We start from the raw sequence: 27,540 nt of genomic DNA, 5'->3' as shown, positions 1-27,540 counted from the left end.
GGACATAACTGCAGCTTCAAATATCAGAACAGCCATTAAGCACAACAGCGTGCATGACCCTCAAGGTAGAACCAGGACTGATGGGGTGGAAGGCACAGATCTTAGTCAGAAATGAGAAAGGATTTTCTGAGATTTCACACAAGTAATAGTGGACCACAGAGGTAGTCACTTGGAGTTTCTACGGAGAAGTTTGCTTTTAGACAACACACAGGCGACTGTGTTTAAGGCAGGTGGGTGACAGAGTAACTCAGGTTTCCTTCAATCTCTTAATTTGAGAGTTTGTTTGAAATCACCACACCACTCTGCAAGTCCTACACAAAATAAAAACAAAAGCAGAAAAGATCCCAAACCTAAGTAAGAGTCCTCCATCTTGGGCAGCAAGAAGGGGAAGAAATGATTTGAGCTTTAAACAGTGAAATGAAAAACTCATGTTTTCTCTCAGGAGTTCCCTCTCCCAAGTCACTTTCCTTTATATACTGACAATATTTTTGTCTGGAGTTCGGGGTGAGCAGGGAGCGGAGGGGGGCAGTAGGATAGCGCTGTAGTAAGTTGGGTTGAAAAAAGAGGAATTGAAAAGTAACTGTAAATTAATGTGAAAACAATACTTCAACTCACCTCTACTTTAAATTCACTCTTATTAAGACTTAGAAGCGATAGCTCCAACTGGCCTCCCTCATTTATCAACTCTAACACCTTAAACAAGTTCTTTCAACTCTTAGAAATTTAGTTTCCTTACTTGGAAAATGGAATCAAATGGTGGGCTAGATCAAATAGTTGCTAAAAATGAGCAGGAAGTTTGGTCTTGGCAATTTTTTGGATCTGACACCAAAAGCAATAATAAAGAAATGGGAGTACATCAAACTAAAAAGCTTCTGCACAGTGAAGGAAACTATCAAGAAAATAAAAAGGCAACCTATGGAATGGGAGAAGATATTTGCAAACTACATATCTGATACTCAAAATATACAAGGAACTCCTAAACTCAATAGCAAAAAAACAAACCCCCTCCCCCACCAAAAAACCTAACCCAAACGGAACAAACTAAAAAACACCAATTCAATTTAAAACGAGCATGGGCTAAAGAGGAGCACCTGGATGGCTCAGTCGGTTGAGTCTCTAACTCTTGATTTCAGCTTGGGTTGTGATCTCAGGGACATGGGGTTGAGCCCCACACTGGGCTCCACATTCAGTGTGGAGTCTACTTGGGATGGTCCTTCTCCCTCTTTCTCTGCCCCTTCCCCCTTCTTACTTGATCTTTCTAAAATAAATAACTTAATAAAATAAGATGGGCAAAAGATGTAACGAAATATTTTTCCAAAGAAGATATACCAATGGCTAACAGGTGCATGAAAATATGCTCCATTTCACTCAACATCAAGGAAATGCAAATCAAAACCTCAGTGAGTGATCACCACACATATGTTAGAATGGTTATAATCAAAAGACAAGAGATAACCAACGTTGCCAAGGATGTGGAGAAAAGGGAGCCCTGCAACCTGTTGGTGGGAATGCAAACTGGTATAGCCACTATGGAGAACAGTATGGAAGTTCCTTAAGAAATTAAAAATAGAACTACCATATGATACAGCAATTTCACTTTTGGGTATATATCCAAAAGAAATAATCAGTATTTTGAAGAGATATATGCACCCCCATGTTTACAACAGCATTATTCACGATAGCCAAAGTATGGAAACAACCCAAGTGTTCATTGATGGATAGAATAAGGAAATATAGTAATGTACATTTATGTATGCATAACTTATACAATTTATATATAATTATGCATATAGTATGTATATATACAATGGAGGATTATTCAGCCTTAAAAAAGAAGGAAATCCTGTCATTTGCTGCAACATGAATAAACCTGGAGGGTATTAAAAAAAAAAAATAACCTGGAGGATACTCTGCAAGGTGAAAAAATCAGAGAAGGATAAGAACTGTATGTTCTTATCCTATACGTGAATCATAAAAAAAATTAAAACAACAAAACTCCAACTTATAGAAGAAGGGGCTGTAGGGTGGGGGGAAAACAGGGAGAGGCTGTTAAAAGGGTACAAATTTTCAGTTATAAGGTCTGAGGATCTATACATTTTACATTAGTAAAAACTGTGTGTACAGTCATACACAATGACTATAGTTGATAACAATGTATTATATAATTGAAATTTGCTGATAGAGTAGAATTTAAATGTTCTCACAAAACAGGAGGAGGAGGAGGAGGAAAATATGTGAGATGATGGACATGTTAATTAACTCAATGAGGAGAATCCTTTCATAGTGTATACGTGTATCAAATCATCAACTTGGGGCAGCCTGGGTGGCTCAGCAGTTTAGCACCACCTTCAGCCCAGGGTGTGATCCTGGAGCCCCGGGATTGAGTCCCTCATCAGGCTCCCTGCATGGAGCCTGCTTCTCCCTCTGCCTGTGTCTCTGCCTCTCTCTCTCTCTCTCTTTCGTTTCTCATGAATAAATAAAATCTTTAAAAAAAAATCATCAGCTTGTACACTTCAAATATCTTATTTTTTTCAATAAGTAAAGTTAGAAATAAAGCTAGAAAAAAGTCAACAGGATGCTTATCCCCTCTTGTATAAAAATAAATTCCAGAAAAAAACAAAAATTTAAACCTGAAACATAAAACCATGAAAGTACTAGAAGAAAATAAGAAAATGATTTTTTTTTTTAATGTGAGTAGGAAAGATCCTTTTAACTAGGACACAAAATCCAGAAGTCATTAAAGAAAAGATTGATTCAACTGTACAAAATTTTAAATTTCTGTGTTTAAAAAATCCAGTGTTATATGTCAATAATAACTCAATAATAATTTTTAAAAATCCACTGAATGCCATAAACAAAGCCAAAAGACAACTCATATTCTAGATAAAGGTCTAATTTCTTCAAACATAAAGAGCTTCTATAAATTCAAAGAAAGAGATCAAATCAACAACAGCAATTAAGAAAGAAAAGAAAGGGAATAATGAGAAAAGAAAAAGAAAAGGAAGAGGAGGGAGGAAACAGAAAGCAAAGGAACAAGCAGAGCCCAGAAAAGAAAAAGTGTTTTTTAAACATGTGAAAAGATGCTGGCCTCACTCATAATAAAAAAGACACCCACTTTAAAACTATATGAAGATCAGGCTCCTGGGTGGCTCAGTGGTTGAGCCTTGGGCTCAGGGCATGATCCTGGGTCCTGGGATCAAGTCCTGCACCGGGCTCCCCACAGGAAGCCTGCTTCTCCCTCTTCCTATGTCTCTGCGTCTCTCATGAATAAACAAATAAAATCTTAAAAAAAAAACCAAAACTATACCAAGATAACATTACCAATCTGTTAACCAAAAAGAGATTAAAAAGCTGACCACCTCCAGGTCGGTGAGGTGTCGAGAAATTTATCTTAAAAATGACTTTATATGAGGATAAGCATTGTAGTTCTACTTATAATTAGTAAAAACTGAGTAACATCTAAAATATCCATCTAGAGAAAATTTTTAAAATAAATGATTAAGTATATCTATACTGTAGAATCCTATGAAATATAAAAAAGAAAAGGAAATACTTTATGTACTTAATTAGAATGATTTTCAAAAATATACTATTAAATGAGAAAAGCAAGTAGAATATGGCACCACTTATCCTAAAAAGAAAAATATTTGATATGTCTAATATGCTTATAAATGCACAAATATTTCTAGAAGGATACTAAAAACTCAGGAAAGGACCTGGGTGTCTGGAGGACTGAGAGAGAGGGAAGCATTAAGACAATTATATGTTCTTTGGTACCTTTTAAATTTCAGCCATATAATACTGAGTATTATGGCTTAAAAAAATCCCCAGTGTACAAAAATTCCATTTCCAGGGTTGGCTTTGCCTGAACATCTATATGCAGTTAGATATGAAGGCTGTTTAAGATGACTATTCCCTCCCACAACACAGGTCAACACCTTGGGTTTTGGCAATTCCTATCCTTGAAGTACTCTCCTCTGCCACTACACCCCAAGTTGCATGGTTTTCCCTCCTATCCTCTGGGTCAGCAAAGAGGGCACAGTGAGGCCCTGGAGATAAACTTCTCCAGGGTCATTCACCTTCCAGGAGTCAGTGAGGGAAGCTCTTCCAGGACTGCACAACGACTGCATAACAGACACAAGGCACTCCTCCTGTGGGTTTTTGGGGTGGCTCTGCTGAAAATAATTAGCTCCAAGGTGGAAAAGCACCAGAACATTTACACAAACCACACCATTTCATCTGAGTTTACGATGGCTTCCTGGCCATTTAAATCAGGACAGGCAAGAACAGACTGCCAGACAAATTGTCATTTGTAGGCCCCTGGTGAGCTTGGGCAGTTTTCCACCTGTCCAGACAAATAAACATGCTGCCTTGAGTTATGGACAGGTGGGCCCTGTGGCGCCGCAGACTCGGTCATTAGAGCACGTGAGCAAGACAGAACAGGATGCCTGAGAAAGACTGCTTAGCATCTTGGCCCTGTCCAGGCCACAGGCATTCTTCTTACCCACTGGCTACTCACCTGGAAGCATCAAAAGGGAACATCCACGGGAAGAAAGCAGGACAAAAAAGTAAAGGAAGTAAAGGCAGAGAGCCATCCACGAAAAGACAGAACTGAAAGCAGAGAGCACATCTCGAGGGTGGTGGGATAACACCACGGTCCAGGAAAGAGCTCTGTGTCGCAGGTGAGGTCCAGATTAATTGCATTCTTCCAGTCTTACATTCATTTATTTATTCATGAGAGACACACAGAGAGAGGCAGAGACATAGGCACGGGGAGAAGCAGGCTCCCAATGGGGAGCCCGATGCAGGACTCGATCCCAGGACCCTAGGATCATGCCCTGGGCTGAAGGCAGGCACTAAACTACTGAGCCCCCAGGCGTCCCTGAATTTTATTTGTTTAAGCAATCTCTACACCACATGTAGGGCTCAAACTCATGATCTCAGATCAAGAGTCATATGCTCTTCTGACTGAGCCAGCCAGGTGCCCCCAAGTTTGAGAAATTCTTGCAAATTCATATTTCATTTTACTTCAGTAGCTTAATAAATATATGTATGCATGTACATACATAAATATGCACATATGTACATACACATGTATGTATAAAACATCCCCCAACACAAATTACCAGAAAAAAAAAATCAGTGAGGGAGGGGGGGAAACAAGAGAAAAGAAGCAGGTGGTAGTAGTGGTTAAAAAGAAAGAAAGTTAAAAGTAAAAGTCAAGTAATAAGTTACACTTGTAAGACAACTTAAGTGTAGAATGGAATTTCAAATTTGTCTGACAGGAAAATTAATCACTAACAGAGAAAGCAGCTTGGTGGCTCAGCTCAGCCCACCCACCCGCCCTGTCCCTCCTTTTAGGAGCCCCCTCCCCCGCAACCCTACCCCCATACCACACTATCCCTCCTCTTAGCTTTATTTTTCTCATTAGCACTCTTATCACCAACTAGCATACTAGGATTTTACTTCCTGTCTTCTCTCTTTCCCCTCTAGCTTTCTAGTGTGTCAGTTACTTGAGGCAGGGGATTTTTGTATGTTTTGTTCACTGCTCATCTCCAGTGCTTGAATAATAGAATACCTGGAATTTAGCAGGTATTCAACAAATTAATTGAATGAATGAAAAATTCTAATAAAAGTATACTCCAATTTTATATTGTCAATCTTGTGAAAATACCTCTACATGATTTTCAAACACAATTGCTTAGCATGTAAGACCAACTACTATTCCTTAAATTACATAAAATCAGTCTGTATCCAACTGGATGTCATTACTAGAAAAAAAGAAGGAAGAGAGATATATTATTTATTTTTTTATTATTATTTTATTATTATTTATGATAGTCACACACAGAGAGAGAGAGGCAGAGACACAGGCAGAGGGAGAAGCAGGCTCCATGCACCGGGAGCCCGACGTGGGATTCGATCCCGGGTCTCCAGGATCGCACCCTGGGCCAAAGGCAGGCGCTAAACCGCTGCGCCACCCAGGGATCCCAGGAAGAGAGATGTAAAACCAGAAGCAAAGTATATAAAAAGAATGTTTCAGAAAATGTTCCTGTGATTCTTGGCATCTGTATGCACTGGCATTAAAAATCAAATTCTTCTCAGATTCACTAACATTCACTGTCACCCATACTTTTGGTCTGGTGTTCAAAAAAACCAAAATGTAAGGAAACAAAAAGGAGCAAAGAAGGAAAGTTCTCATCTTCTGGCAATTTCACAAATACCACAAAATCCCTACCCAGTCCTTGATGGTGCTGTGCTGATGAGGCTAAATGGAACCAGGTTGTTTCTGAAAGGACAGGGGGACAGACAGTGTGGATGAGTCTCCTGTGGGCAAGGAAGAGCTGATTGGTTTAACTCCACAGAGGTTTCAGTTGCTTTTAACCCTTGAGGGTTGAATATGCTAAAAGAATGGCCTAGATGTGAAATACACACTGGACACTGAACACTAAAACTCTGAGCACTAAAATGCTCTGTAGAATATAGAAATGAATGGATGCTGGTGAAAGGGTTAAAAAGAGAAAAGAAAAGCCCTTCAGGTGGTGAAGGCTGAGGAATGGCTATCAGAAAAGCCTCTCTTTGATGCCAGCAGGAAGGATAAGAATGAAAAGAAAAGTCAATGAGGAAAGTATGGAGGAAGAAAGTAAAAAAGACAGGAAAGAGCATAGAGGAACAGAGAGGAAAGAATAAAGGGGAAAAAAGGAAATGAAAAGAAAGAAGCAGATGGGGTAAAAAGGTAGTAAAGCAGTCAGGAAGAAAGCTGGAGAGGACAGGGATGCTGGGAAATGAGAACAGGGAGGATAAAAGCCAGGCCCTCCAGAACCCCAGGCTAAATGAAGTGGCAGCAGCTGGGAGGGTACCTGTCTAGACTGGGTGCCAGGCCCCGCCCTTCCAGCACGGCATGGTGTCCACTCAGAGGCATGATGTCATCAAGGGTGGTCCTGTGGGTTGTGGCAGGGGTCAAGCACACCAGTCCTCCCCTCACTAACTGTACAGCCAGGACTAATGCTGGCTTATTTATAACACTATGTATGGTGTTCTGTTAGCATCAAGGCCATGGAGATGCCCTTTTTAAATCAGAGCCAACCAAAATCACTTGGATTTAGCAGCTAGAAAGGCAAAACTGTTTATTCAGGAGTGCCTAAAACTAAGTGAGTTTCTTTTTAAAATACGGGGGAAGGGACGCCTGGGTGGCTCAGTGATTGAGGGTCTGCCTTTGGTTCAGGATGTGATCCTGGGGTCCTGGGATCGAGTCCCACATCGGGCTCCCCACAGGGAGCCTGCTTCTTCCTCTGCCTATGTCTCTGCCTCTTTGTATCTCTCACAAATAAATATACAATAAAAATAAAACATGGGAAAAAAAAATAAAAAAAAAAAATAAAACATGGGGGAAAAACCCCCTCAATTTTACATAGCCACTTAAAACCAAGGGAAATTTTGAGGTTCTAGGACAAAAGTTATGACTCCTGTGTATACCAGGAAACAACTAAACAGACATTCCAGGCTCCGATTTGTCCCTAGAGGTAGGAGTCACATTCTTGTCTAGCTAGAGTGGGCAGACAATGTTCAGCCAGAAAGACCACACAGCATCCTTGTTTACATAATAAAGAACAATACAAACTGCAGGCTATGGGATGGAAATTTTAGTCATTGTCAGCAGAAACTCCAGCTCTGATCTCTTTATTTCACATCTAGGCCATTCTTCTTTTAGCATACTCAACCCTCAAGGGTTAAAAGCAACCGAAGCCTCTGTGGAGTTCAACCAATCAGTTCTTCCCTTGATGACATCATGCTTCCAACTGGTGTGCCCGGAAGGGTGGGGCGGCTGGGACCCACTGGGAAGGGCGCCCTCCCTGCTGCTGCCACTTCACTGCTCAATGAGGGATCTGAGGGCCAAGGGTTCCCTCGGCTACTATTTCAGGTGAAACCAGGGCATTCCTCAAATCCCTGGCCAGAAATTTTTCTCAGCTCGTACAAAATGCACACAAAACACATGACCTTGCTCTTCACCTATTTCCCACTTGTGAAAGCTGATTACAAAACACAAATTTATCACTTAAGCGTTCAGCCAAGTTTTCAATTACTCAAATGTTTATGCTAAGTAGACATGCAGCCTTCTGAGGTTTTGTCTCTCATAAACTTCAATCCCGTTCAAAGGCTGGTATATGAGAGACCTACCTGACCCCCAAGACTATATACATTCAAGCCACAATCCAACCAGAAGGTAATTTTTGTTCTATTTAGGAGCTATTTATTTCAGACATTAATTGCTGCTGCTGCTGTGTGCACTCGGGGGCATACCACACAGCAGCGCAGCAGAGATAGGATGGAAATCCATCAGGGGATAGTGGTTCTGGGCACATCAACAACTCTGGAAAGGAGAACAGGTTTCTTGCCTACAGTCAGAGGTGGAAACATTTCAAGTTAGATGATGAACTTCTCCTGCATCCTAAGTGCGCTGAATATTCACACCTCTGGCTCATCTGCAAATGAAGATTCATTCACAATTTACATGCAGGAGCCATGTTTACAGCTCCAGCACACAGCCATCTATGCTTGCTTACCCTTGACAGAAATAGTGCTACAAATGGCTGTACCACTCAGTGTCCCCTCAGGAAAAAGACGACACAAACTGGGCAACCAAAGGAGCTTAATAAAGGGATAATTTACACAGATTTGGATAGAGGAGAGAGAGAAAAAGAGAGAGCAACAAGGGAGGAGAGTGACAAGCGAGGAGAGGGAGTCATAGCCAAAAGCCCCAGGCTGGAAGTATCAAGGGGAGGGACTGGTTACCAGAACCCAGAGATAGCAGCTTTCAGGAAAGGTCCCCATAGGAGAGCAGGTCTTAAGTAGGGGGACACAGTCAACCCAAGATTCCTTGGCTTCGTGATGCAGGCCACACAGATGAACCTTCTGGGGTGCATGGGCAGGCAGAGAAAGGTAAGGAACATCCCAGGGGCAGACAGAAGATGCCCTGCAAGGTGCCTTGACACCCAACTGGAGGATAGCTTCAACAACAACAAACTAGCCTTCTGACACAGCCACATAACAGGATACTGTGCCTTTCAGAATTCAGGTTTGAATCCAGATCTTATGGATGCTGCCATGGTTAGATACCCACAAAATGTAGTAATTAGGTAAGAAACACAAACTACAGTTTGGTATATACACTAAGAGCTCAAATTTGGATATACATAAAATGTTAACAGAGGTTAACAATCTGTAGAGAGATGTAGGTGATTCTCCCGTTCCTAATCTATGTATTTTTAAAGTTATAGTTGGTGGATAGCTTTCCAGTTTGCCTTCTATCATGCCCCTATTCTATTGGCCATCATTAAGATAACAAGGAGTGCTTTTACTTTTGACTGGTGAACAGAGAAAAGTATCTACTGAAGCTTGGATTTAGATTTCCTCCTAGGCTGAACTCTTTTCAAAGCAAACTCTATTATTTTTTGTTACTAAGAATCTAATGGAAAATAGGGAGAATGCTAGTGTCATAATGGATACCATCTCAGAGGTTCATTTCAACCAGGCTAACTTTTCAAAGTCCTCTCATTCTGGGTTATCAACAAGGGTTGGCTGAAGCACCTGCAAGGAGCAGTCTGTATTTGGAAAAAGTGACTCCTAACCTACCAGCTGTGCAGGTTCCCCAGCTACATAACATCAGCTCCAACAAGCAACCGATCAAGCAGCCACTGCCAGCACTTATAAAGAAGACTACATCTGAAAAATAAACCACAGAGTAAGCCACAGATTTCTCTCCTACTTCTCTCTTCTCCTGGGAGTTGGCAGGAAGGCTCATTAATTTCTCAAAGAACAATGGGGGGCTGCTGCCCTACTTTCCCAGTCTGGGCAGGCCCTTCTATCTCCAGGGCGGGCCTGAGTCACGCAATAGGTCACCACGTGAGGGGCTTGAACTCCACTGCTTCCCCAGCACTCTGCCAGCACCAGACAAGCCTCCCAACATTCTGCCTTTATTTCTGGAGACACTCTGAGCTTCAGGTGCCATTCTCCCAAGCTCCAGGCATAACAATCAGAGGAAGAGCTACCATTTACTCAATACTTTATGCACAGTAGAAACTGTGTTAGGCACTTAAACACATGTCTAACTGGTCAAAATCCCTCTGAAACACAGAGCTGACTGCCTGTCTCACAGGAACTGGTAACAACGTGACAGTTTCCTGAGGCCACTCATGCGACAAGGTGGAGCTAATGGTGGAGCTGGGGCTCAAAGCTCGATCTGCTGACTCGGGAGCCTGAGTCCTGTGTATCTCCCTGCACTGCCTTCTAGGAGCAACCTGGCAGACTGGCCTGCAACTCCATCTGTGCAGGGATCACAGCTGCCTGGGCTCCACAGTGAGGAGCTGAGCGGGGACCCAAGCTCCTTCAGGGCAGCTTACCCCAACCTCCCAGGGATCTAGGGAAGATAAAGAAAAGATCTCAAGCACAAGATAAGGCAGAGCAGCCTTCAGGCACTGGTCAGGGGTAGGGCAGGGAGCAGCCATTAACTAATGACCTGTTTTAGGAAAGTCTGCCAAGGGGTTCTCGGGTCTAGGGCCAACCACTGCGGAGAACACTTCTGAAGTTTCTCTTTAGACAGAGGTATCCACCAAAACCAAGTATACTGTGACTCAAAAACAGCAATGAAGGATTACACATGGAGGGCCCTGCTAATATACTCTACACAAGCAAATCTCATGAGCAAATCTCAATCTTCCGAATTCTTTCCAGGAGGATCTCAGTTGCCTTAGGTTTTCAAATTTAAAGCGTAACAGTGCTTCTGGTGGTTCAGTCACATTACAAACTGGTCCAGGACACCCAGACCTCAAACAGTCCCAAGGTTCACTATAGCCACCTGCAAGCTCTACCAAGAACAGAAATGTAAACATATGAACCTCCTGTCGCTAAGGTGCCAAGAGACAACTAGCATGTTAGCCTGAACAGCCAACTTCAATTAAGCTGGGCTGTGCTTCAGTGATTTCATGTTTCTTCTCCAGGAGGAAATAGTGAGGCTATAAGCCTGCCTGGCAAAGCTGCATGTTAACAGAGCATGGAAATCCTGTGGCAAATCACCCAGCATTATTGACCTCTTGGGTGGAAGGTACATGCTCAGGAGATAGAGCCAAAAGGAAGAGGTAATTCATTAGATTGGTAAAGCTGTCTTCCAGCCCATTTGAAAGATTCTGAGATACTGCCTTGATCTCAAACCAAATACCCACTCTGAGCCTCACGTTCAGACTACTCCCACTAGGTGGTCCCAATCTCACCCTCTACCCTTATTTCTTTTTCTTTTAGATTTTAATTCTTAAGTGATCTCTATATCATGGGGCTCGAATTTAAAACCCTGGGATCAAGAGTCACTGTTCCACTGACTGAGCCAGCCTGGTGATGCCCCTGTTCCTTATGCTCCCCTATGCGACCTCTATTCTCTATGGAAACCCAATGACCCAAGCTTTCCCAGCTTGATGCCTTTGCTTACGCTATTCTCTCCACCAGAACTCTTCATTTCAACTAGTTGCAACTTGGTTTTCCCTGAAGCACTTGGTTTTTTAAATCCACATCAAATTCCATGTCTCTGGGATCTTTCCTGAAGCCTCCTCCCACCCTCTGTCTTCAAACTTATCTCCACCCTCCCTACCCCCACTGATGTTTTTCTCCATTGGCCCCTCCTCCCATTTCAGAGTACACTGGACTTCTCTTACTCTTAAGCTGCCTTAGCCTATATCCTTGTCTGTAAACAAGTAAAACCTCTGTTTTGAAAAAGCAAAGGTAGGGATGCCTGGGTGGCTCTGAGGTTGGGCATCTGCCTTCTGCGTGGAGCATGATCCCAGGATTCAGGATTGAGTCCCACACTGGGTCCCCTGCAGGGAGCCTGCTTCTCCCTCTGCCTGTGTCTCTGCCTCTCTGTCTCTGATGAATAAATAAATAAATCTTAAAAAAAAAAAGTTAAAAAAAAAAAAAGAAAGAAAAAGCAAAGGTAGAGCACACAGATTCTTGTGTGTAATCTCCCATGGGCCAGGAGCTCTGTTAACTCAAACTGATTCTCCTTAAGTGGTCTAGCGTCTGTCTAGTCCAGGCTCACTCAATCTCGGTTTCTGAACCTGTGAAAACTTTCTATTGCACAGGATCCCTCAGTCCCTGAGTGCCTGAGTCCTAAACCGCATCTTATCTGGAGATAAGAGTGCTGTAGGAATTGCCCCCACTCTGTTCCCACGCTGGGAATGGGATTCGCTTTGGTTTATATAACTTTGCAGCTGCAACCTGAATAGATTTGGGTAGGGCGTTTTGTCTACAGACTGCTCAAATGGACACGGCAGCTGCACTGTTCTCCTCCAATTTGCAAGCTAAATTCATCTCCTAAGAATGTTCCTGGGAGACAGACCCAGTCCCCTTCAGAGGCAGCTCCCTCTCAGCAAGAAGCCTGCAAAGGTAGCACTTGAACATTCTCTGGGTATTTACCAATCTTTGACAAACACATTCTTGTGCCTAGTAAGACATGTCACAGGTCACTGAAAAAATATTCAGGTACATATTTCTAACTATTCTCTAACAATGGTTGTGAAAGGAACCCGGGCCTCAGACTCCAAATGTTTTCTCCTCTCTAATCTCTCCTTGTTTTTGGAACCACCTAGCCCTCTGCCTCATCAACCCGGGAATGTGGGATGGGCAGAATGTTTCTGTTGGGAGAGAAGTTTGGTCTTCCAGGGGAATGCAGTATGAAAAATCATGGAGGAGTGGAGAATAGAAAAGCCCATCTGATCCCCTTTCAGCAGCTTCTCCCAAAGCTCACCCTTTTTTTTTTTTTTTAAAGATTTATTTATTTATTCATGAGAGACACAGACTGAGAGAGAGAGAGAGAGAGAGAGAGGGGCAAAGACACAGGCAGAGGGAGAAGAAGGCTCCTCGCAGGGAGCCTGATGCAGGACTTGATCCTGGATCCCAGGATCACGACCTGAGCCAAAGGCAGGTGCCCAACCGCTGAGCCACCCAGGCATCCCAAAGCTCACCCTTCTCACCACCTCCTAACTGACCCTGGACCTTCCCTCTTCCTCCTGAAGACTCCTACTAAGTTTTCTAGCTCTTCTTAAGCAGCTTCAGGGTAAGTATGACTCCCTGGATGGTGGCTAATGGGATCCAAATATTTCCAAACAGCGTGTCATTTCTAGGAACTGCCTCACCCTCAGACTTGCTCTGCTTGGAGCCACCACCCTCTAGTTTTAACCATGAATGGGCCTATCCTTTGCCATCTGGACAGTAAGATCCCCTGCCCCAGCAACTTGGGCTTGCCTCATCACAGTTGTCAGAAATGCTCTAGTCACAGTATGAAGGAACCAGGGCAACCTTGGCCCACATGTCCTGGGCCCGGGAGTCGGCACACAGGGTAGCTGTGGTGGGCTGTGGCCAGCCCAGCTCCCTTTAATGTCACGTGGCCTTACCTCATCCCACTCAGAGGCAAAGGAGGGCGATTTCTCCAGCCTCTTCTTCCCGATGCTGCAGTTAGACAAGGACTCGCTCCGGCTCCCCATTGTAGTGTCCTCCGTGGGTGAGCAGGTCAGGAGATCAGAGTCAGACTTGGACAAGCTGCGGCTGAGTTTGAGTTCAGCTTTGGGTTTGCTGGTGGGAGGGGCTCGGCTCCTAGTCCCACTCCGGTCTTTTTCTTCCTCAGCACCACCAGGGTGTTGCGATGCTGTGTGAGTCAAAGTTTCGGGGTGCGATTGGCTGGTGGTGGTGGGCAGGCCGGCCGGGTAACCCACTCTCTTACCCTGGTCCAGGACACTGGGTGGGGAGGCTCCAGGAGCGTGTACACCCGTCTCCTCCAGCTGCATGCTGGCCTCGTGACAGGCGCCCTGTGCGGGGGACCCTTCTGGATGGCTCTGGCCAGTGGCAGAGAGCAGCTGGAAAGGGTCCTGCCCCACCTCACACACCGGGGAGGAGCCGTGGAGGAGACCTGAGAACTGCTCTGGGACCTGCCCGTCCTGCCCCTCCGCAGAGTCCTGGCTCCGGCTGCTGCTGCTCCGCCTGTGGTCTTGGAGTGGACGGAGAGACAGAGAAATAAAAAATTAAACGTGGCAAAAATCAACAAAGTTCCAGTGCAGCGAGTGTACAGCAGAGCTGAGGAATTCAAAAACGGGGAAAGAGAGAAAAGCTGGATAAGGGCAGAGGGAAAGAAGAAGAGAGAGGAAGGAAGAAAACAGTTTCATATTGTTCTTAATGTTCAATTTGTACCCAAAGTCAGAGCATTTATGAAATTCCAAACACTGGCCTGATTAATGCTAGCTGGCAGCCTTCCCTGTTGTTAGGTTTCTGTTAACATTAACGACCAGACCTTGCTATATAAGGCGAGAAGTACTAACTATATCCTACAGAAAGGACACGGGTAAGGAGACAGCATATCTGGAGTAAAAGCGAGAAAGAGAGAGAAAGAGAGAGAAAGAGAGCCAGGGAACAGGCAAGACTCACTCCTGGAACATCTGATACATTTCCATAAAGGCCAAAGTGTTATTTAGAGCCACCCGCCCTCCCTTCCTCTGGCAAGCAGCAACAGAGGGGGAAAAAATGGAGGTCAGGATCCACAACCTGCAACTTCTGGAATTCTTTAACTGAACGTGCAAAACAAGCAGAGAAATAACTGCTTCCTTCCTCATAGGGGGGCTGCTCAGGGCTCCACGCCTCATCCTTCCTTCCTCAGGGAGCACAGACTTTTTTTTTTTTTTTTTTTTGAGAATGTGCACATCTCACTCCTTCCAAAGCCTCCCAGCTGCTCCTATTTGCTTAAGTTTAGCCTCAGCTGATCCACTGAAAACAGGATGGTCTAATTTGTCAATGCCCAGAAACATTTGCAGTTCTCTCAAGGCCTCCTCAACATCCCAGAAATCTGACACTACCAGCTCATGAGGCCAACTACGACTGTATACTCACTCAAGATATCAAATACCCCTGCCCTGGAGTGGCATAAATAATTGACCAAATCAGAGTCCAACATCAGTATCACACTAGGACACCCAAGGGGCCTGCCCTGAATGAACTCAGACCCATGAGAGATTTTCACCCACATAAGCAGGATAGATGAACAACCCTGTGCCCAGCACTAGCTCATGTTCCTAAGCTGATATTCAGTGTTATTTTCTCTATAATTGGAATCTACAGTATAGATACCAAATTCCCTAGTCTGCCCAAAGTTCCTAAGTACTGTTCGTGAGTTCAGAGAATCTTAGAACCCAAAGGATCAAGTTCAATTATTTTTACAGATGAGAAATCTAAGGCCCTCAGGCCTTAGTGGTTTGTCCAAGGTGGTGGGGGAGAAGACTTTAACCTAGGCTTTTCTGAACACCTGGCTCTGGTCCTGGCTGTGCTCCTCTCTAGCTGTGTGACCTCATCCTGCTGAGCTTCAGTATCTAAAATAAGTAGGATGGACTGCATAGTTGTTAAAAATCCCTTTTATGCTCCAATGGTGATGAGTATCCAAGTCTTAACCACACTGTGATGGCAAATTTCTCCCCTTTGGGGAGTGCTGCAGATCCCTGCCTGGGTGCTCCTCTCAGGAACTTCCTACATAGCACCCACTCTCCCTCAATAGCCTGCCTGCAGCCCAAGACTCCTTGAAGCTCAGTTCCACAACTGAACAGGGTCGTGAGGTGAGGAGGGGGGTGCTTTATAAACATGATGCATTAAGACGCAGTGTTCACTGCCCATGCCCAATGCCAAAGTCCCACAATGCTGGCTCTTCTAAGACCGCCTTTAAGACCACCAACAACCAGTTCTCATATTGAGCCCATCACCCTGAGGTCTGAGCATGGACATGGTTCCACTCACCTCACTTTCTCAAGAAAATGGTTCAGTCTCCACAGTCTATTTAGCTTTTGGCAAGCCTGCTGGGGCTTCAAGGAGGCAGCCAATTAGCTCCACTTTATGGCACTGATTACTTATCCACAGGAGTCCAGAAGTATGAACTTTGGCATCTCCTTCCTCTACACTTGACTGCTTCGGGATTTTCACACCCCTAACTCACAAACTGTATCCCCCAAAGGTCAGGTCCAGCGCACTGAAAAGCCCTGAACAACTCAAATCATTTCTCTAGGAAGAAAAAACGTTGTACACACATACATAAGAGTTCCGTCCAGCTTAACTCAGCCCCAGGAAGCCATGACTTCACAGCTATGAATTCCGTGTATGACAACTGGCAGCCTGAACAAAGCTGCCCTGTAGCATTGCAAGGTGGGGCCAGAGAGGATGACACATGACCATCTACTGGTGGTTCAGACCAACAGTGCTTCCTAGGAGAGGCTGATGGGGAGAGTCAAAATTGCTACCTCTCAGACCATACCCAAAATGGCCAATGTCCTAGAGTTTGGCCCAAGGTGCAAGGTTCCTCTGACTACATTTGAATACAAAAAGAGGACTTTGGTAGCAGGAACACAGGCTTCTAATCCTTTGTGCCAGCATCTAGCTCCTTATTTCACAATATTTTGGGGAGGGAGAGGAGTCCAACAACAAAAGAGAAACACTGGAGTCCAGAACTGGGAGTCAGCCTGGCTCACGCTGCCTGGGTGGACCTCAGAAGCCAGGCCATGGAGAATGTTCTGACTGCTGCTGTGGTAGCTGACAATGAAAGCCTTGTCTAACAGCCACCCATTCATGCTAGCCATCAATGAAGAAAGAAAGACCGATGCCAAGAGCTTAATACCAGACAGATGCCGGGGGAAGGAAGTGGGCAGAAAGAAGGAATGGAAACTTATGGAAGGAGGAAATAAGTGAAGAGGAAGAATTCCTGAGGGCCATAATCCCATTAGGGGAAACATAACCTACCAATACTTTATGGAGTATAAGAAAGCTTGGGAAAGGATTCTTAGGATTACATGACTTACCCAGGCAATTCTCTAGGAAAGATACCTTAGTGGTTGAAAAGCTTGTCAGGATCAAAGATCTTGAGGATCTTAATAAGCTAGTGTTCTCTTCCCCATAGAAAACCATATCCCAGACTAAGCTAGATATCCTGGCAAATTGTAGGTAGGAAAAGAACTACTCAGTGGTCCTTTCCTTCTGCAAAGTCAGGATAATATTAGGTCTCTTAGGAACAAGGTGGCAACAATATAATGTACTGATCATGAACCAGATCTTGAGCAAATTACTTAACTTCTCTGTGCCCAGAATTCTCATCTATAATTTTGGGATCATCACAGCACTGACTTCATAGAATTGTTGTGAGAATTAAATTATACATGTCAAGAACCACACCTGGCACATGCCAGCTCTCAAGAGATGTTAACAATTATTATTATTCTCCACACCAGATCCATTACAATATACTTTGCTCACAGATCAGACCAACAACTAGTCTATTGCTCATAGGTCTGTTGAAAAGATCACCAAAGACAGTATACATGATGCGTGAGAGTATCCATTGCCTTCATTATCCTTACAGCTCTGGACAGCAGAAGGAGGAGATAGAAGATAATGCAGTGAGAAGGCTGAAGTGGGAAATGGGCCCCAGAACTGTGGCTGGGCATGTGCAAAATGTTTGCCTTCAGGGAGCACCTAGGAACTAAAAAGATGAAGACTCTGAGTTTCCCCAATGGGCTTACCAGCTATCACAAAAAATGACTAGAATTCAAGGCCAAAATTAATAGATGCTTTTAGAAAAGTATAAACCAAAAACACAGTGAGCAGGAGGGAGAGTGATTACTTTCAACCAGAAGGATTCTCAGAAGGGTAGTTTTTCAGCTGGGTGCTGAAGAACAAGTAAGACCTTGACAGGCTTCCAGTTTGGCGGAAACACATTAGAAAAATCAGGGATGTGAACCTCATGTGTGGACACTGCTGGGACTCCCAGACTTGCAGAAGAGGACCATCAGGCCTGAGGCTCTCCCTCTTACTGGGAATCACTGCACTCCCACCTCAGAACTATGTAGCTTCTGATCCTCCTCCTGAGCTGCCCTCAGCAGTCCCACAGCCTGTCCTTCTAGGAGAGAAACAAGGGGCCGGGACACAAGGCCAGCTGTTTCCTTACTCTCCCCACATATCAAGGCCAGCTGCTCTACTGAATGGCACACACCAGCATGCTAATTCCCAGCCCCTTCAACTTTCAATCTTTATTCATTCTGAACATTCATTTTCCTTTTACCCTGTGAGCTGCTGAAGCAAGGGGTCTTCTGTGTTGCATTCTAATTATGATGATGATCCATGGGGATCTCAAGGGCTTCTGAATAATAACATTTTAACATTTACACATTTTCAGTCACCTCCCTGTCTGTTTAGATTAAGGCTAAAAAAATGTGGCTTGTATGAGAACTTGCTAAGTCAAATCAACCCTCCAACCTGAAGGTTACCCCAGTTACCCAGACTGCTCCGCTTTCTTTATTCCATTAGGATTGGAACCCTCCAAATGCCCAGTCACTGCAGTGGGAACCAGAAAGTGTGTGTCCAGGAAAATGCCCAAGTACAGGGCTACTTATGGAAGGTCACTGTGTTTTCCTCAGAAGGAAGGTGCTAACTAGGTTATGCAGACACTTGCGGGCCACTGTGATCTGATAAGACAAGTAGACCTAAAGTCCATTTTCTGGTCCACGGCAACCAGAGAAACAGAAAGAGGTCTGGACTGGGATTCAGGAGGTCCAAGTTATAGTCCAAGCTCTGTGATTTTTTTTTTCCCTCTCTGGGAAGGGAGGGAGGGAGAGAGGGAAGGAAAGAAGGGAAGAAGGAAGGAAGGAAGGAGGGAAGGAAGGAAGGAAGGAAGGAAGGAAGGAAGGAAGGAAGGAAGGAAAAAGAGAGGGAGAGAAAGAGAGAGAGAAAAAAAAGAGAAAGAGAGAAAGAAAGGCTGGGATGCATTTCTCTAGGGCTGTAAGAGTTAGTAAGATTTGATTCTGATTAGATGAACTAATCTTCCAGTTCTAATACTTTAAGAATGTGTATAGCAGCAGGGCCCTGGATGAAAATGGTTTAACCTCATGGCTAAACAGGCTTTGGATTCAGCCAGACTAGGGCTGAAGACCCAGCTCTAACGTTGAACTTCTTCCTCATCTACTGCACACTGATAAAAATAGCTCCCACCCGGAAGATTTGTCATGAGATACACAATGACCTAATCAGTGTAGACGGGCTCAGCACATGGGTGTCCCTGAGAAGCACTCATTAAGTGGTAGCTACAATCATTATCATCATTCTTCATTTACAACCATTTCCGAACTGCTCTTCACACTAACACTGCACACAGAGGCTGGTTTCCTTTCTCCCAACTCTGCAAGGGAGGCTGGTTTCTTCTCTGTGGGCCCTGTGAACTAGACAGAATTAGACTCCACTGACAGGGACTGTCCAATAGTCTTGCAAGTTTAGTGCAGGGTGACGTGTAGCAGCACGGTGGGGAATGTTCAGGTCAGGACCCATCTCTACCCACTGCAACACCTATAGGTACAGCCCAGTTTTGGGACTCAGCACTGTCCTGCCTTGACTCGGTCCTGATTACCTTACAGCTCCCCCATTTCCTTCACCTCCTCTTGGGCAGTCTGTTCACTCCTGCTGGGGGACCTCTGGCCCCTGAACCCCCCACCCCCACCCCAGTATACCAGCTATGCTTGGATCGGTTTCCAACCAGCCATGACACTTAACCGTGCCTAATTTAACAGCACACTTGACATCTCTGTCCCCTTGATCTTCTGCCAGTTCGAACACTGGGTATCGTGACCATTTGCCTTCTCTTCTCCAGTTGCTGGAATGTTGAGCCCCACTGAATCCTCAAGAAACAACTGACTGAGTCCTCTACCAATTTCTTTAGCTCAGCCAGCGTTCAACAGCTACACGGTGTTAGATACTAGTTATTCTATGCTGGACACCCGGCTAAGCCTTTTCTTAATATTCACAGCAACCATGAGGTAAGAATCTGTATCCCTACCTTACATGTAGAAAGTCAGGCTCACACAGGTTAAACGGCTTCCTCAGGCCACAGAGCAAGGGTCCAAGTGGACTAGCAGGCCTACCCACTCTTGTATCCATCTCTGGAAAACTGTGCTGTCACTGTAGGATGAATTCCTCATCTCCCCCACTTTGTCCAGATTGCCATCTTTCCCACGGCACCTCCACTCTTGGATAGAATCACACCAATTTCCTGAGAAGACTCTGACCAGAGAAACCTCCTTAACTACTGTCAATAACACATTAAAACCTGGGGACAGATTGATCTTTTCCCACCTACCTCCAAGAAGTATCTCCCCATCCTGAATTTACCAATGGCCTTCTAACTGCTGAACCCTTTTGCTAGTCTTCATTCGCCTAGTTCTTTCTGTATCATTTGACACAGTTTACCAGTTATCCCTGGTACCCTCTCTCTCCTTCTTTCTGGGTCATGGGATTTTTTTAGATTGGCTCACAGCCACTTATATTAAAGACTACATTTCCCAGCTTCTTTGTAGGTGGGTATAGTCACATAACCAAATTCTGGCCTATGAGTTTTAAGTGAAAGTGGTGTGTGCAATTTTTGAGAACTAACTTTAAAGCACCCGCCTTTCTCCCCTTCCTTCCTTCCTGTGCTGACAGTATGAACCTGAATAGTCACCTTGAACCATGAGATGGCAGAAAAAGACTGGTTCCTTGGCCACCATGAACTGCCATGCTAGCCCTGTATTCCTTGTTTATGGACTTCTATCTTGTTTAAACAACAGTTATTTTGGGGTTCCATCTTTTTCAGCCTCAGCTCGAAGGCACTGCATTATCCTGGTTATCTTCCTGTGTTTCTTTACCCTTGTGATTCTAAATATAGGTTGTATTCTTGACTTCTTCACTCTTTCTAGTTTTTCTCTCAGCAACTGATTATCTTTTACATTAACCATCACCTCAACTTGGATGATCAGTGAATCTGCATTTCTAACCTTTCTATCTCTCCTGAAAACTAGACTCACAGTTCTAAGTGTTTACAGAGTGTCTTTAGCTGGATGTTCTCCTAGGACCTGAAACGCCTCAAACTCAAAACTGAACTTGACATCTTCCTTCAAGCATATCCCTCCTCAATCCCCTATTTGTTAGCTGCACATTATTTTCCCAGGCTCAAAACCTCAGAATCATCCTTAATACCCTCTCTTCCTGATTCTTCCATATTTGATTGTTGGACCCTAATTTCCTTCAAGAGATTCCTTGAAGTCTCTTGACTTCAAAGTATTCCTGCCTCTAGTCTCCCCCAACTGCAATCTAAGATTCCACAATGATAAAAGCATGGCTTCTATCTTGCCATCTCACTCAAAAAGCTTCAACAACACTGCACTGTCTTTGGAATAATGACTGACATTTGAGATCCAATACTCTACAACCAGTTCTTTGTTCTAGCTGAATTGGATTACTTACCATTTTCTAAACATGAGCTCTATCATCTCCCAACACCTTACCGTTGTTTATGCCACTCCCTCTGGCTGGAATGGCTCTTCTTCCTCCTTACTTCTGCCTAGCAAGAAGAATTCTCTATTTTTGGGTTAAGCTCAAAAGCTATTTCCTTCACAAAGCCATCCCTGATCTCCTGCACTAACATAATTTATTCCTATTTTGAACTCCAAAATTACTTTGTACCACTTTATAGAATTTTAACATATTCTGCCCTTTTATGTATTTTACATATGTCTCATGTATACATATGTATATAAATGGCTGTCAATACATTTCATGGGAGAAAATATGAATGTATAATTCACAAGGCTTGGACTTGTTCCACAATGGAAAGAAAAGCAACTATTTCAACTCAGAAATATAAATTGATAAGAGCAAGACAGTTATACTGTAGGGCTTTTGGCAGGAGTTCCTCTAATGCACAAAGGTGAGAGAAGAGGAAGCTGCTGAAGATAAGGCTTAATTATTAAACTGTGTCATTTAATGTTTTGTTTTTTTTTTTTCTTTTGGGAAAAGCATCCAAACTTATACCCTGGAATAGATCATGAGAATCTGGCCTGGGCTTCCAGGTGAGGATGGTAGATTGAACACTTATCTGGCCTTTTTCCTGAAGTCTTACTAAACCAAATGTAAAAATGGGGCTGCACATGGATGTACACCTAAGAATCCCAAGCTGGCAAAAGGAAAAGCCAAGGCTTACACTATAGATTTCCCTATAGGCTCGGGATTGGCAGCACTCTGGATGTGGGAGTAGAGGAAGAAGCTAAGAGAACATTTTCCTCCCCTCCAAAATGATAGACGTCTACATCATGCTCATGCACAAACTTCACTTAGGTCTAAATGCATGGCTCTCAGGAATATTGACTTACTTGCTTCTTAAAAACCTCAGAATGTAGGTGTGTGCCAAAGAGTCCACATGTATCACTGTCCTCAGCTAAGTAACCACTTCACTGGGACCTAAGCACTATTAGTGGATGCTGCAAAAGAGCATCACAGAAAACAACGCTTTTTAGAGCTCTTGGCTACTTTCCCATTTGCTATCAAACCTGGAAAGTTGTCTACTGTTTCTCTGAACAGTATGTCAGAATGTCCAGTGGGCAAAGAGTTAAATGCCAAAGGGAAATTAATGACTATGCCACATGAAACTGGAGAAACACTGCTTTCATTGCTAATTATGCTAGCCCTGAATATTTCAGAAGAATTCTATGTTGGAAATCATTTAAATAACAGAGGAATACCTCGTTGGAAAAAACTATCATAAAACCATCTGGGCCTAGTACCTTTCTGGAGGAATGAGTTTTCTACTTCATGGACTGCTTTCTCCTTCTGTCAATTTCTGTTATATTTACTGACATAAACAGCAATTCAGCAATTGTGGAATTATCATAGATAGTGCAAGATGCTTAGTCACCGAGCACTAAATGCCACCAGAAACTCTACTGCAATTAGTCATTGTGATGGACGAGTAAGTCTCCTAGACAATTCATCCTGGAGGATGGCAGCAACTCAAACTAAGCACAAAAATTTATTTCTATAAAGTCTTACTATTAATTTTTAAAATCTCTAAATTGTGTTTGTATGTGTTCATTATGTTATTCCTCCATGTTGTGTTTTTTCCTCTTTTCTTGATTAAATTATCAAAAAAAAAATTTTAAAACAAACACGTTTTCATTATAATGGTCAAATCTACTGCTTTTTTTTTACTTTATTATTTCTGCTTTTATTTTCTTCTTTATTTTTTAACTAAATGAGGTGTAACATGCACACCATACAGTATGCTTTTATCTTTATTAATTCCTCTCTGCTACTTTCTTTTGGTTAAGTTCTTGTTTGTTTGTTTGTTTATTGGTTGGTTGTTTGTTTACTGGTTGGTTGTTGGGCACAGAGTCCATTACAGGGCTTAAACTCACGACCCTGAAATCAAGAGCTGAGCTGAAATCGAGAGTCAGATACTTAACCAACTGAGCCACCCAAGTACTCTGGTCTTTGATTTATAACAAATAAATTTAAGGATATAAACTTTCTTCTAAGTATCACTTTGGCCAAATATTATCAGAACATGAACTGTTTCCACCACCATTAATTACTTTCTAAGTAGAAAAATAGGAAAAAAGATAGACAACTCACAGACTACCTAACACTAATGACCAAGATGCTCAATTTCACTGGGGATCAGGCAGAGACTAATTACAAAAGACATTTCTTTGGCTTATCATGGTAAAAAAAACATTAAAGAGTGCTAATAGGCCATGTTGGTGAAGGAATGGGAGAGTGTATTCTCATTAACCATCTAGGGAGGGCAATTCAGCTTCACCAATTCAGCTTAGACCTAGACATGTAACTAAACTCTGACTAGCTAATTCTACTTCCTATCAATGTCTTTTAAGAAATACTCTTGAGAGGCCTGGGTGGCTCAGATGGTTAAATAAGTGTCTGTCTTTGGCTCAGGTCATGATTCCGGGGTCTTGGGATTGGCTCCTTGCTCAGTGGGAATCTGCTTCTCCTTCTGCTCCTCCCCCTACTCATTCATGCTCACTTGCTCTAACAAAGAAAATAAAATCTTTAAAAAACTTTTTTAAAAAAGGAAATACATTTGGAAGCATGTAAGAATATGTGTATAGAAAGCCCATAGCAGTTTCATTTAAAACAGAGAAATACTGGGGGATCCCTGGGTGGCGCAGCGGTTTGGCGCCTGCCTTTGGCCCAGGGCGCGATCCTGGAGACCCGGGATCGAATCCCACGTCAGGCTCCCAGTGCATGGAGCCTGCTTCTCCCTCTGCCTGTGTCTCTGCCTCTCTCTCTCTCTCTCTCTCTCTGTGACTATAATAAATAAAAAAAAAAAAAAAAAAAAAAAAAACAGAGAAATACTGGAGGAAATGTAAACATCCATCTACTAGAGAATGGAAAAATTAGTCATGGGATTGTTAATGACCATTCGAAAAGAATAAGGTAGATCTTTAAGAACTAAAAATTGTACCCATGATCTATAGACAAGGTAAATTAAAAAACAAAACAAGTATGCAAAACAGTTCATTAAATATGGTCCTATTTTAGGTTAAAAGCAAACAAAATGATCTCATATAGTCACTTTTTGAAAAATAAAGATAGCAAAAGGCCTGAAGCAGACACTACACTTTCAAACTATGGTCACCTCTACCAACTGTAAGTAGCCAAGTGGTGACAAGACTTGACCATTTTACTTGTATTCACTTCTATATTGTTTGAATTTTCTTTTTCCTGTGAGCTAATACAAATATACTTTTAAAACTTACTTTAAACAATCTCCCATCCTACTCCTAACCTTAAGTTCTTGAATTATAGTAAGGAGGGCTGAAAGCTCTAGTAATCTTATTAACACGGCCTTTTGAGAATTGATGAATTAATTCATAAAAGCTGCTTAAGATAATGACATTAGTGGAAGAGCAGAAAAGATTGTGTACTAATCTATAATATCATCTGCTGACTGGCTCAGTTACCAACTCTAGCAGGCATTTCTTCCAGGCTACTGAGAAACTGGCAGAGCCCATTTTCATATTTAATGTCTCAACTCCTTTGTCTAAAAGCTCTTTGAGTGATCCAACAGCTTGCCTGGGGGCAGGCACATGCTGTGGTCCAATTAAATCTGCTTCCTGCACCACTACTTTTAACAGGTAGCCCAGTATTGCCACGCTGGAAGGAACCAAAGCAAAGGAGGAGGAGATGTCAGGCCTTAAGTCCTCTGTGGCAGTTCCCTCCTTAACCTGGAGATCTCTTGACTTGAGGATAGAAAGTTCCTGGAGGGGCAGCCCGGGTGGCTCAGTGGTTTAGAGCTGCCTTCAGCCCAGGGCGTGATCCTGGAGACCTGGTATGGAGTCCCATGTCGGGCTCCCTGCATGGGGCCTGCTTCTCCCTCTGCCTGTGTCTCTGCCCCTCCCCCTCTGTCTCTCATGAATAAATAAATAAAATCTTAAAAAAAAAAAAGAAAAAAGAAAGTTCCTAGAGTTGGCAGCCAAGGAGACCAGCCTTATGTATGAAGTTTGTCTGACTTTCTCTTTTTCTTCCTTCCAAATGTTGAGCCAGCTATCTTATAGTGGGTCCAGAATAAGTCTTTGAAAGAGAAAAAGAATCATAATCTACTTCCTCCTTGATGCTAAAAATTCTTCCCTAAGAACAGCTTTCAAATAGGGCATTAAATTAATTAGGTACTTGCTATTTAAGGGTTAATTTCAGTATGATTTATTCTTAAACAACTAGAGACTGCATTGGTGCTCTACTACACTCTCTCTAAATGTTTTTCTTTTTTTTTTTAAGATTTTATTTATTTATTCATAGAGACAGAGAGAGAGGCGGGGGAGGGGGGGGGGCTGGGCAGAGGCACAGCTCCCTGCATGGAGCCTGATGTGGGACTTGACCCAGGGTCCCCAGGATCACACCCCAGGCTGCAGGCGGCACTAAACCGCTGCGCCACCGGGGCTGCCCTCTCTAAATGTTTCAATTAAAAGCCTACCAATATGATTAGAAGACTCACTACCATTAAGATAGCTCTCCAAATTGCTATACAGATCCAACACAATCCCAATAAAAATCCAGCAGGACTTTTTATAGAAATCAACCAGCTCATTCTAAATTTTTGTATGGAAAGATAAAGGAAATAGAATATCTAAAACAATTCTGAAAAAGAATAGCAAAGTGACCAAGGCAAGAAAAGGATGGTCTTTGACAGGTCATTCAAACAATTGGCTATCCATATACAAAAAAATGAATCTCTACCTATACCACATATCACATTAAAAAATTACCTCAAAATGGGTCACACACCTAAATATACACTTGAACCTACAAAATTTCTAGAAGGAAATATAGGAAAAAATATTTATGATCTTATCCAAAAGAAAGAATAAAACAACAGAAAAGGTACATGGAATGTCATCAAAATTAAGAACCTCTGCTCTTCAAAAGACACTGTTAAGGGAATAGAGACAAATCACAGACTAGGAGAAAGTTACATATCTGATAATGTCCAAAATATATAAAGAACTCTTGCAACTCAATAATCAGAACACAAACAACTCAATTTTTAAAAATGAGTAAAAGTTCAACAGACACTTCACTAGCTATACGGATGTCAAATAATCACATTAATAGATGTTCACATCATAAGTCATTAGGGGAATACAAACTAAATCCACAATGAAATAGTACTACACACTCACTAGAATTACTACAATTTTAAAAAAACTGACAATATTAAGTGCTAGGGAGGACACATAGCAACTGTAACTCTGATGGAAAAGCAAAATGGTATAACCACTCTGGAAAATGGTGTGGCAGTTTCTTTTTCTTTCTTTCTTTCTTTCTTTCTTTCTTTCTTTCTTTCTTTCTTTCTTTCTTTCTTCTTTCTTTCTCTCTCTCTCTCTTTCTTTTTTTCTTTCCTTCCTTCCTTCCTTCCTTCCTTCCTTCCTTCCTTCCTTCCTTCCTTTTCTTTCTAAGATTTTTATTTATTCATGAGAGACACAGAGAGAGGCAGAGAGAGAGGCAGAGGGAGAAGTAGGCTCCCTGCAAGGAGCCCGATGAGGGACTCGATCCTAGGACCTCAGGATCATGACCTGGCAGTCTCTTATAAAGTGTGGCATATAGTTACCTAGGACCTATGGTTACCTAGGACCCAGCAATCCCAACTTTAGTGTTTTTCCAAGAGGTGTGAAACAATGTTCACATAAAACCCTGCAAATGTTTATAGTTTTATTTGTAATTGCTAAGAACTATAAATGACCCAAATGCCCCTCAACTAGAGGATGGATAAACTGTGCTATGTCCACACAACGGAGTACTACTTGGCAATGAAAAATAACAAATTACTGATATACACAACAACATGGATGAATTTTCAGTGAATTATGCTAAGTGCAAGGTACCTGACTCAAAGAGTACATATTGCACTATTCCCATTTATAGGACATTCTGGAAAAGGCAAAATTATTGGGATTGACATAAAAACAGTGGTTGCCAGAGGTAAGGGAAGGGTGTAGGACCAATTATAGAAGGACACAAGAGAATTTTTGGTATGATAAAACCATTCTATATTTTGACTGGGGTGGTAGTTATATAACTGTACTTGTCACAACTCACGGAACTGTACACAAAAAGGGTAAATGTTACTGTATTTAAATTATAACTTTTTAGAGAAAGCTCCAAATG

At 42.8% G+C, this 27,540-nt stretch overlaps 1 protein-coding gene across 11 annotated transcripts in view; it reads right to left on the bottom strand.

Annotated features, from left to right (window-relative positions):
* Window positions 1-27,540, bottom strand: part of ANKS1A (ankyrin repeat and sterile alpha motif domain containing 1A) — a 179,939-nt gene that overhangs the window by 53,263 nt on the left and 99,136 nt on the right. For all 11 annotated transcript variants that reach the window (XR_011995954.1, XM_072730517.1, XM_025990780.2 and 8 more), the window contains one exon: window positions 13,437-14,026. Coding sequence is in view for 10 of the 11 variants with exons in the window: in XM_072730517.1 (XP_072586618.1) it covers window positions 13,437-14,026 (590 nt within the window). In the remaining variant the exon portion in view is untranslated. The remainder of the gene's footprint in view (window positions 1-13,436; window positions 14,027-27,540) is intronic.

The sequence above is a fragment of the Vulpes vulpes genome, chromosome 1, assembly GCF_048418805.1.
Source record: "Vulpes vulpes isolate BD-2025 chromosome 1, VulVul3, whole genome shotgun sequence".
In the NCBI taxonomy this organism is placed as follows: domain Eukaryota; kingdom Metazoa; phylum Chordata; class Mammalia; order Carnivora; family Canidae; genus Vulpes; species Vulpes vulpes.
Note: the sequence above shows the minus strand (reverse complement) of the source record. Positions and strands in the feature narration are given on the sequence as shown.